Here is a 12,192-nt window from a genome sequence, read left to right as displayed (position 1 = left end):
GGAATATTTTGGTTTGGGTTTGGTTTTTTCCAAAACTAAAACTTAATTTGCACATGTAAAATATATATCAAATTGCTTGTCTTCTCAAGGAGGGGGAGAGAGGAGGGAAGAGGAGGAGAAAGAATTTGGAACTAAAAAAAATTTTTTTAAAGTGTTCGTTTTTATTACATGTAACAGAAAAAATAAAATATAAAACAAAAAAGCTGAAAAAAAACCCTGAAGAATGTTGTCAGTATAAAGACAGAAAAATCTTATGTAGGTCTTCTTATTTGACAAACTATTCCTGAGAAAGGAAGCCTAGCATAATGGAAAGGGCAGTTGAACTTAAGGATATTGGGAGTCATGAGTTCTGTTCTGACTATTCCTCCTTAGTCAAGTGACCCTGCTCTACAACCTCTTGACCTTAGTTTCCTCATCTAGGAAATGAAGTATTTGGATGAGATCACTAAATTAGGTCATTAGAATGTCATAATTTAGAGGAACCTCAGAGTCCCCTTGATGGAAAATCCCTTCTCCAGCATAACTGAGACTTGGTCATTCTAAGTCTTTACTTCAAGACCTGCAGTTATAGAGGGGGCCAGCTACCTTCTGGGCCATTCCATTGCCCTTTGGACTAACCTCATTAGGAAGTCTTTGCTCAAACTAAGTTTGACACTTCCTCTCTGCAACCCATTGCTCCTAGTTCAACCCTCTACAGCCAACTGTAACAAGCATCATCTTTCCATACAACAGATCTTCCAGATATTTGAAGACAGTTATCATGTTTTCCCTAAATCTTTTCCAAGTTAAACATCCTTAGTTCCATAATTAGTACTCACATAGCATGCACTTGAAGCCATTTACCACTTCTTGATTGCCTTCCTATGGATGCTCTGTCACTCCCCAAATCTCTTCCAAAAACGTAATGCTCATATCTGAACACAATGTTCCAGGTGTGGCCAAAGTACAGTGTTTATCTCTTGCCTGGCCCTGAACTCTATGCTTCCCAAGGCAGCCTAAAATCCTATTTGTTTTTTGGCTATTGGCCCAAATGAGCTCCCAATCTCCTAAAACATTAAGATCTGTTTTGAGACAAATTGCCCTTCCACCATCTTTTACTTGGATGTTGATTTCTAAAATGTAAGTGGAAGGCTTCACCTTTCCAGTAATGAAATTTCATCTTCTTAGATCAAGCCCAATATTTTAAAGCTCAGATCTTTTCAGGATCCCATCACCCAGATTTTTAATGGTGCTTCCTAATTTTGTTTCATCTGTGAATATTAGGATATTATCTATTATATATCCCATGTGATTGATAAAAATGTGAAGCAGCATGGGGCAGTCAACGAGAGACATTGCAAATTGAAATAAAACAATGAATGATTATTCTTTCAGGTTCAACCATTCAACCAGTTCCAAATCCACCTAATAGTACTATCTTCTTTAGCCAAAACTATCACATCCACAAGAACAGTATATTATTGTTGTTGTTGAGTCTTTTCAGTAATGTCCAATTCTTCGTGACCCCATTTAGGGTTTTCTTGTCAAAGAGAATAGAGTGGTTTGCCATTTCCTTCTCTAGCTCATTTTACAGATGAGGAAACTGAGGCAAACAGGGTTAAGTGACTTGCCCAGGGTCACACAGCTAGTATGTGTCTAAGGCTGGGTTTGAACTCATGAAGAGGAGGCTTCCTGACTTCAGACCCAGCACTCCATCCACTGTGCTACCTAGCTGCCCAACAACATGACCAACTGTCAAGTGCTTTGACGACATCAAAGCAAACAATAATCTGCTGGGTTTCCCAATCTACTAGTCTTAAAAAGTTTGTCCAAAAAGGATCCGGATTCAGTCTGATGTGACTATTTTTAGTTAAACTATGCATTTACTACTGCATTTTGTAAATGTTCACTAGCCATCTCCTTAATAATTGATCTCTAAAGGGCCTTTTAGGCTTTAAGATACACCAAAATTCTTCCTCATAAGAAGGATGGGAAGGGGCAGCTAGGTGGCACAGTGCATAGAGCACTGGCCCTGGATTCAGGAGGTCCTGAGTTCAATTCCGGCCTCAGATGCTTAACACTTATTAGCTATGTGACCTTGGGCAAGTCACTTAACCCCAACTGCCTCACCAAAAAAAAAAAAAAAAAAAAGGATGGGATTTGGGTTTAGAACCCTGTGCTTTTTATCCTAACCTCATTTATGAAATATTTCCCTATTGGTTTACATCTTTCCCAGATAGGTTCTCACCGAAAAACATTGAAACACTTATGTGCTGGCAGTAGGATTTATACCTGGAAGGGACCATAGAGAGTTTCTGGTCCAACCTTCTCACTGCAAATGGATCAATGGAATGTTTACATGATTTACCAAGGATCACAAGGAGTAAATGACAGATCTGGGACAGGCTCTCTAATGCAAAATCTAACACATTGTGCTCAGCAATCTCTAAACTCAAAAGACAACCAGAAACACCCAGTCTCCCACTAACTAACCCTTTTATCCCTGTGAACTTTCACATTCTCGGGACTAAAGGCTGTTCTTCATCCCCTTTACCCTATTTCAAATCAACCCTTAGCTTGGAATTCATGCCTCCTACACTTTTGAAAAATGACAAACACTGCCAATCTTCCAGATGGGTCACCCTGGTTCAGTTGAGATGACCTGCTTTTTTTATATGGTGCTTTGAATTTAAAAGGATCTTACTACCTCTACCAACCCTATACACACTTGCTTTTCAGGTAACCTATGGCTGAAAGTTTTTAAACATAGGAGATAACAACCTGCCCCTAATACCTCCCTCTCCCACATAAATATGTATGTATGTATGTGTATGTGTGTGTACATATATGTGTGTATTTATTGTCAGTTTAAGGACAGTTCTAGAACAAGTTTCCCACGACTTAACATGAGCACTTCACATGGCTTTTCCTGGAATCCCATCATCCTCTGATATTATGGAATTACCAAGCCTATCTATGGACATCAGGAGTTCTTAACTGATTTGTGGCATGGATCCCTTCATCAGTGTGGTGAAACTGAAGATCCCTTCTCAGAGAAAGACTTTTAAGGTGCTTAAAATAAAATACAAAGAATTACAAAGGAAACCAATTATAGTCAAAGTTACCAAAATGACTGTGTTTTTCAAATCTCTTTCTGCTAGGGTGCTCCCTTGTAATGCAGTTGTGTTCAGGTTTTTTTGTTTTTTGTTTTTTGTTTTTAAATGGGGAACAAAAAAAGGTACCACGTTACTTCTTAACCACTCACTATTCCAATCCCAGAACATCCAGGGACATATTTCCTAATCCCTTTTCTGTGAACTTCTACAGAGAAAAGGGGGAGGAAGACTGAAATCAGGGTACTGCCTATGAGCTTAGAGATTAGCCTGATTTACCCCTTAGAGAAAGCCCCAGAGAACTTCAGAAAAGACAGTTCTTAGGCCGATTTACCAAGTACGGCTAATGTACACTTCAGAAAACCATTTCCTTCAAGGACCAATTTTACTTTTTCGAATGTGGCAATAAGGAATCATTGTGGCTCATTAAGCAAAATAGATTTTTTTTTTTTTTGGTCAAAGCACTGGCAACTGCCCAAGAAACATTTGTCACTGCACAACCAGACTTTCTCCCTCATTAGGTGTGCTTTGACAGTGGGAAAACAAGCTCCCTCCTACCAGACCCCTCCTACCAGACCCCACCTTCCAGAAACCCAGCTGTCTGAATGGAAAACAAAATGACAAATCTATATTGCTTCATTAAGGCAGAGAGATCACATGTGAATATGTATAGTGCTTGCTGCTCATGTTTCCCTTCCTTACAAGCTGAAACACATCTTGTCATTTCTAACACCATCTTTCTAACTTTAAGCCCCATACACTGATCCCAACAAAATGCTAGGTATGACCCTGGGCAAGCCTAGAACGTTTGCCTGGCTACTCTTGCTCTTTTCACATTAAATGCAATTATTTTGCCAAAAGAGGAAAAAAGATTTTCCTAATAAGGCAGGACTTGTTGCATTCTTTGTATTTATGTCTCCACTACCCAGCACACAGTAGGTGCTAAATAAATGTTTTTGTTTGATTCTGAGGTTTTGTCCTCATGTGCCAAGTATTGATCTCAATGAAGGGGGTGTAGAAATTCAAGAGGGATGCCAATTTCCCCTTGAATAAGAGTCCTGAGAAGTTTAAGTCAACACAAGCAAAAGGCGAACAGCAAAGAGGGAGACAGAGAAACTCATTCACCTCAAGCTTTCATATCTCCATAGTCAACGAGTCTCCAGGCACAAAAGAAAAGTGACTTACCTTTGTTGGGAACAGCTGTTGGGAGGAGGTTCAGAAACCATTTATAGGCCTGGATGCTGACATCTCAGTTCACCTTCTATTCCCATCTCTGACCACTGATGGGGGAGCAGGGTAGATGCCAACAGTTCTCCCCTCATTCTGCACATAGCAGGGGCAGTCCTTTGGCTTTTGGCCCAGAGAAGGAGCAGCTTAATCCATTCTGGGCAGCCCTTTCCTAGCAAGTGGAAACCACTGTGACCTCTGGGCCACATCAAGGGCCAGGAGCCAAATTACCACAACTCCAAGCCCACTGAATGCTAGGCTTTGCAAAGATACCACAAGAAGTGCCTGTTCACTTCTTGGTACAAGGCAAGTAGATTGGCTGGGTATACAGGAGCTTGTAACAACTATTTCCTCTGTTCTTAGGAAATATCCCTGGAGGCTTAAGTCCCACCAAGTTGGAAACATTTACTAAGGTGTGGTCTATAATAAAATAGCATTACTATTAATCCAAGTAACTAGAAATGAATTAAGATTTCCCCCCTACCCCACCCTATCAATTTTACCAATCCAGCTTACTTTGAAAGGTTTTTTTTGTTTTTTGCTGGAGCAGACATGTCTCACAAAGCAGTTCACTAGGATGGTCTAGGCAAATAACCCAGTAGAGATTATTCTGGAATTGTCCACACTTTTTGCCAAAATAAGCCATTTTGGCTTTATAGGGGCATCAATGGAAAGAGTGTTAAGATTTAATTGAAGGACCTGGGTTTGAATTCCAGCTCTACCATTTAAACTTTAAACTTCTGGGTCAAGTCTCATTTGTAAAATGAGGGGGTTGAACTAGGTGACCTCAAGGGTCCTTTTCAACTCTATATCTATGGGAGAGGATCAGAAATGGGTCTCTCAAATCCAGCCTAAAATGTTGTCCTCAAGTACCATGCTTCCAAAACAAATGAGCTTAAATTTGTAGTGGAGAGTCTTTTCAAGGAAGGAAATGATTTACTTGCAATGGCTCTCTTACTTCCTTTCTGCCAAGGATGCCAGGCTACTTCAAGAAAGTAACCAGAAGAGATTCTACAGGGGATGGCAAAGGCCCACAGAAGACTGGGGATTGAGCATCAGGAAGTTCAAACTCCACACCGTTCCATGTTTTCATACAAAAAATTTAATAAATATTACTTTTTCAAAATTTATTGCCAGGAACAACACATCAAAGATGCATTTTCATGTTCATATAACACTCATAGCACAATACAAGGTATCTTCATGATCTCAATGGTTAACCAATGAGATTACTCTGTTTATAAGCCTTTTCGATCTTACATGTTGTAATAGCACTTTGATCTCCTCACTTGTTAAGGCGGGCAGTGTAATCTATGGCAAATCTAAACAGTGATCTTACTGGACATTCTACTGTTCAAGTATTCAACTAGCTTATTCGAATACTCCCTAAATGCAGTAGATTACAAAAAAAAAAAATCAAATCTACAAGTGGTTCAGTATTACATATTCATGGTGAAAAAAAATCAGAATTTACAAAATAAGATTGCTGTGCTTCCAACTTCATGCTAAATTTGATTTTTTTTTTTTTTTTGTTATATGCAACCACTCACATTTCAGCTATGGGACATCATAGCTCTCAGTTTGTTCCCTTGAACTGCTTTGGAGCAGATTATCTGCCTCTTTTCTTTTCAAGTCTAAAGCAGCAAACAAAACATAACGAAACACAAACCTGTTCTAGTCTAATTCTCTAAACTGCCTCAGTCAGTACTTACAAGAGTCTTAAAGTGATATTATAGGTGTTTCAAACATTTGACATTGTACAAAAACAAAAAAACAAAAAACAAAACAAAACAAAACAAAATCCAAACCCAGCATCAGGGCATGAGAGCCCATCCTATTGTTTAAAATAAACTATTTTTAGAACACCTTAATTTTGGCTTATAGGCAACATGTAACAAGTAAATAAGCTCAAAAAAAAAAATAAAGCCATTATACTTACAAAGCTATCAAAAACCTTCAAACTCTAAACACATACATATAAATAAAAAGGAATGATATTAAGGCTCTTGATTATTAAGTTAATAAATCAAATATACACAGTGATTAATAAAAAAGAATTATTTACATAACTATACAAACTTCTACTTTTGACACATTTTTCCTCTTTAAATTCTTCATTTTACCAGCAACTGCTGACATCGATTTCCCCCCTCCCCCAACAAAAATACAATAAAAAAAAATAAATAATAAACATTTGTGATAGTTGCTGTGGTTCTGAGCTGCAAAGGCACTTTCAAATACAGAACTAGTTGTACGTCACCATAAAACCAATATACAAAAAAACTCAAAAAAAGATTCAATAAATATAAATAAAATGTATTCATCTAAGACCGCAATAAAGTTGGGACACCTGGCAAAAATGGAAGCTAAAGGAGACCTAACAAGGCTCTGTGATATCTGAGGAAACCTTTCTGGGATGGATCAGCTGCAGTGGAATTTACATTCGGGTATTTTTGACTAGTTTTGCATAGATGTGAAATGCAGCCACATTTGGTATTCCAGCCAACCACAGCAACTATCATTGCCAGTGTAAGCCAGCTTGTCAAAACTTAAATTAACACAGGGATTCTAAGTAAATAACAGCCTTAGACTCAAATATTACACAACAGTTTAAAGACCTACAAACTCAAGAGTGCCCTTAATGATATTTAAAGGCAGCCCTCTGCATGGCAGCACCCACTGTCTGCTATACAATGTATTCCATCCGATTTAGGCTTTGGGCACTTTCTAAGTCTCTGTTATCTTGTTTGTTTGTCCAATTTGGGTGTTTTGTTGGGGTGCTGTTGGGTGGTTTTTCATCTCTGTCTACTAGTGTGTAAGCTGGTTGCTTGGCAAACCGGGGCTTCTGCTGGTGTTTGTCCATGTCATCCTCTTCTACTTCAGAATTGTGTGTCCTTATTTTGGCAATTTTGGAGTTTTTGTTTTCATAATCTTTGATAGGGACTGTGTTGGCTCCGTGCTTCTCAATGGGGTTTTTGATTTGGTTCAGCTGCTCTCGCACGTTGTTGGTGGTGTTGTCATCAGAGGCTGTGTGTGTGTGGCTGCTTGGCTTTCGACGTTTCCGGAAGCACCAGTAAAAGGCTGTTACCAAGCAACAGATCCAAGCCACCGTTAAGACAGAGCTCAGTAATGGAACCAGGAAATCTGCAAGACAGGCACAAAACCAATTACCCTCCAAATAATAATAGTTAAAAAGGGCTTCATTAGTTTTCCCATACACACGGTACCTGAAATGAAAGCCATAGGGATGGGTCCCTTTTTTTTTTCCACAATTGCAAATTAAGCCAATTCACTGCTTGTTCAACAGGTGCGGGATTGAGAGCCCTGGAGACTGTAGGGTTTCTGTTCCCAGGAGAGGGCCAAGATGGGCCGCAGCCACACAGGCTTCCTCATGCTGCTTTCTCAAGGAGTCTTATTAGGAGTTCGAAGATTCCTCTGGCAGGGACAAACCCTAGTTTGGATCCCTCAATCCCAAGCCCCTTTAAGCATGGTTACTTAGGTCCTTGCTAGTATGAGACAGAGGAGATCCTAAACCAGACCAATAGAACAAAAGAATCCCTTACACCCCCAATAAAAAGACCCTCTTCTAGTGGAAGCATGTGGTCTATAGCAGGTGTCAGACACACGGTCCACAACACTCCAAAGTGCAGCCTGAACCAGACAGATTAAAAAGGAGCTCCCGATTCTAATGTGCTGAGGTATTAATAAAAAAAGAAATATACAAACGGTGGTGGTTTTATAACTCAATACGCAGCCTGCAGGGATGCTTATATGGTTGGCCCCCATTTCTCTTTGAGTTTGATACCACTGGTCTACAGAAATTCAATCCAAGCCTATAGCACTAAATACACATAGTGTGGCTTCCCCAAAGAAGCATGTCCCATCACACGTCCAACAAAGACAAGCAAGCTCCTGGAGGTCAGATATTTTTCATTTTATCTTTGTAGACATAATTTCTTATGTATGGCAGGTATTTAATACACTCTGGTCTGATTAGATTCAAAACAACAGAACCTTGGGAGGATGGCAAGGGAGCCTCCAAACAGCAATGGCAACATTGCCCCACTCTGATGAAAGGTGCTAAGGACCAACTATATAAAAATGCTTACTTATTTTTAATCTATTACCGTAAAATGTCTGTCAAAATCCCTTCAGCCTCCTATTTGCCTGTCTTCCTAAAGGAGAATGAGGACTTGTGTCAGTAAAGTGAAAGTGTGTGGCCAGGTGATGATGGATTAGACATTTAACATCCTTGAGCTGATTTCTTTTTTTAAATTACTTTTTATTTATTTATTTTTTTTTTGGTGGAGCGGTGAGGGTTAAGTGACTTGCCCAAGGTCACACAGCTAGGAAGTGTCAAGTGTCTGAGGTCACATTTGAACTCAGGTCCTCCTGAATCCAGGGCCGGTACTTTATCTACTGCACCACCTAGCTGCCCCCTTGAGCTGATTTCTAAGGGTCCTTCCAGATCTATGGCTCTAGGACTCCAAGGCAAAATGGACTGCTCTCAATACCCTCATTATGGGGCAAAAACAAAACAAAACAAAATAAAACAGAAAAACAAAAATAAAAACCAACAACAACAAAAAAATTAAAACCAGCATTTTAGCATTTTACTCTCAACCCCACCTGTTTTGCTCTTCATGGGTCGCCTTTGGACTCTGACTTCTGCAACCGCAGCAATGAGGGTACTGTTTCCATCACGCTTACTAACAAGGTCTATGATCTTGTCTGTTATTTCTTTGATAGGGTTCCCATCTTCCCGGGTATCTTCAGCAGACTGGAAAAAAACAAACAAACAAACAAAAACAAGACAATGGGTCAGACCTGGGTGTTATGGGAATATTTAAATCATTGCTGCCAGCACACTATATGCAGAAGTGTTTAAAAAAAAAACAAAAAGTACAGAGGGCTATGTAAATTAGATCATGGAGTTCTAAACAATTAAATCAAATGATTAGGCTTAATCAATCCCACCTAGTACTTACAATGGCAACATGGATTTCATTGTTTGCCGAAGGTGAGGGCTCACAGGAGATGTAGATAGAATATTCAGCTGAAACATTTTTCAAAATATTCAGATTTCTCAGTTCACTGCAAATATGCTCAGTGGTAAGCCCCTATAATAATTCAAAACAAAAAGGAAAAGCCTTATGACTCATGGACCAGAAAGATGGCTAAATTATCTTTAAACCAAGTTTGCATTCTCCAGTCTTATTTCACCACAAGAATGGAAGTTGTATGTCAGGCCACTACTTAAACTCCGGATAAATTGGGTTTAATAACAAATGCCTGCCTGTAATCTCTGCTACTCGGGAGGGCCCCAGAAGGTCTTTGGAAGGCTTGAGCTCAGGGGTTCTGAGCTATGGTAGGGCTTACACTGATCAGATATTGGTACTAAGTCTGATGCCAGGATGATGAGTTGGAGGTGGGGGGAACATACCATCAGCCTGCCTCGAGGGGAGTAGAACCAGTCCAGTTAGGAAACAGAGCAGGCCAAAGTTTCTGGGCTGATAGACTGGGCAAGATAGGGAGCCCAGACTGGAAAAATAAATGAACAACTTTCATGGAATAAAAAAGTACGTACGGGTGACATCATCTCTTTGTTAAAGGTGAATGTGATGTTAGCACAGTTGTCCTGGTAATAGGAGTCAGAGGTACATTTTGTCTTCACTGGCTGAGGATTTGAAGAGCGGCATTCACCCACTCCGGTACAGGGTCGTACAAAGCACTGCTCATCCTGGATGGGGACACAGTTTTGCCCAGCAGGGCATTCATTGTGACCTTTGCCGTGTATCAGACAAGGTCTAGGGCCACACCAGACCTAGAGAAACAGAACAAAAGAATGCTTACAAAACACACCCTCCCCATGGATGACACAGAAAATGCAAATCTCAGTTTCTCTTCCTCCTACCTTTGAGCAGGCAACCTTTCCATTTAAACACTGACAGGCATTACAATCATCATCCCATTTAGCACCATCTGGCACCACTCTCCCAGCAGTAATACAAGGTCTTCCTGTAACTAAAAAGGTGGGGGGGAAAGTGTTAGAGTAAATTACAGTTCTATAATTGTAAGCAGTCAGAGTCACAGTGTATTTTTAGCAACCCAATTGTCCTCCTCCAGTCTCCCAATGCAGCCCTCCCACCCATAGTCAAATGCAAACTAATTGGTAAATGGTTCCAATAGTATTCCAGTGGCTCCCTACTATTTTAGGATCAAATACAAATCTCCTCTATTTGGTATTTAGAGAATGAATCCAATCAACCTTTCTGGACATAGTATATATTGTTCTCCCTCACAGTGGAATGCATTTCTTCCTTTTTTCCCTCGAACACCTTAGCTGTTAGTGCCTGCTCCTGTCCCCCACATAGTCTGCCTTTATTTTCTATTTACTTATATGTGCACATGATGTCATTCCTTTCTAGGATGCAAGCTCCTTCAGGGCAGGTAGTGTTTTTATTTTTGTCTTTGTATCTGCACATAGCAGGCATGTAATAAATGCTTACTGATTGGTGGTACCCTCCTTTCTCCATGCAAACTGAGTGTGGAATATGATGAAGCATACCTTCTTGGCATTTGGGGCCACTGTGACCAGGTGGGCAGATGCACCGATAGCCATTGATTTCATCGACACATGTAGCTCCAAAAGCACAAGGGGAAGACTGGCATTCATTGATATCTAAGAGAATTTGGGGTGGAGGTTCGATAGTTAGTCTCACACATCGCAACACTGCCAGATTGACTGGCGAGCACAAGCGCGCGCGCGCGCGCGCACACACACACACACACACACACACACACACACACACATCAGTGCTTTCTGGCTGTACATTTTATACAGGTTAAAACAAATACAATCCATCTTTATCTAATGCCGTTTCAAAGTTCTTAATGCTAGGAAGCAAAATTCCATTTTCATGGTCATTATCAAAGTCAGTGTCCTTTTAACTATAGTTAATATTAATTACAAGGGAGTGTACATACTACCTCAGGGTTTCAATGTGGATTAATTGACCAAAATAGTTTAGGTGGCATTCTTTCCTCTTGAATATCAAGCAGCACATGAAACTAATGCTAACTGGGAAGAGGATCAGGTTGAAGGGCATGTTAATCCTAGCTGGAGGCAGGAGGTCATTATATACATGATTTTATATGTCAATGTTATTTTGAAGGGAACCTTGACCTCGACTTTTCTTGAAGGAGAGGAAAATTCTCACTAAAGAAGGAAAGAAAGAAAAAGGAGATGGATACACACACACACACACACACACACACACACACACACATCACCAAGAATTGTTACTTACTTATTCTGCAGTCCGGCCCAGCGAACCCTGGGGCACATTCACATCGGTACCAGTTGTCTCCATCCACACAAGTTCCACTGTTATAACTAAGAAGAAAAAAAAAAAAGATGTCTCAATTTCAAATCACAGAAATCCATAACTGTATCTGGTCATGACTAGATTATCTGCCTGTACACAGTGCATGTAATAAATACAACAGTTTTTTGGGGGAAGGGGAATAAAAGTAGATGATCGTATATGCTTACCAAGGATGAGGACTGCAGTCATTAGTGTCTGGGGAAAAAAAAAGTCACTCTTTAATACGGAAGTCAATGATAGCAACACTCCTCTATCACTGGGAAAGAACTGAGATTTATTTGTTATGCCCAAGTGACACAGTGTAGTTAACATTAACAAAATATGCTTCAATCTTCTACTAAATTAAATCCAGGTCTCCACTCCAACATTCTGTTGAATTTACTGTGGGACACTGGACGCAGGAAGAGAATCTTGTAAAGAAAAGACTGAGAAGAAATGAATGGAAGCAGACAGCCACTGGCATACAAAGAACGCCGGAAAAGAAG

The 12,192-nt window shown here is 40.0% G+C and overlaps 1 protein-coding gene across 1 annotated transcript in view; it reads right to left on the bottom strand.

The window, feature by feature from the left end:
- Positions 1-5,439: 5,439 nt before the first annotated feature.
- The window catches only part of JAG1 (jagged canonical Notch ligand 1), a 42,215-nt gene continuing 35,462 nt past the window's right edge, over positions 5,440-12,192 (bottom strand). Inside the window, exons 19-26 of the mRNA XM_043989478.1 lie at positions 11,875-11,902; positions 11,630-11,715; positions 10,888-11,001; positions 10,234-10,343; positions 9,907-10,143; positions 9,308-9,439; positions 8,949-9,099; positions 5,440-7,463 (exon numbers count right to left, since the gene is read on the bottom strand). Coding sequence (XP_043845413.1) covers positions 7,006-7,463; positions 8,949-9,099; positions 9,308-9,439; positions 9,907-10,143; positions 10,234-10,343; positions 10,888-11,001; positions 11,630-11,715; positions 11,875-11,902 — 1,316 coding nt within the window. The 3' untranslated portion in view covers positions 5,440-7,005. The remainder of the gene's footprint in view (positions 7,464-8,948; positions 9,100-9,307; positions 9,440-9,906; positions 10,144-10,233; positions 10,344-10,887; positions 11,002-11,629; positions 11,716-11,874; positions 11,903-12,192) is intronic.

This window comes from Dromiciops gliroides, chromosome 2, assembly GCF_019393635.1.
Source record: "Dromiciops gliroides isolate mDroGli1 chromosome 2, mDroGli1.pri, whole genome shotgun sequence".
Taxonomy (NCBI): Eukaryota; Metazoa; Chordata; class Mammalia; order Microbiotheria; family Microbiotheriidae; genus Dromiciops; species Dromiciops gliroides.
The sequence above is the reverse complement of the archived record's forward strand: the minus strand, read 5'-3'. Positions and strand labels throughout refer to the sequence as shown.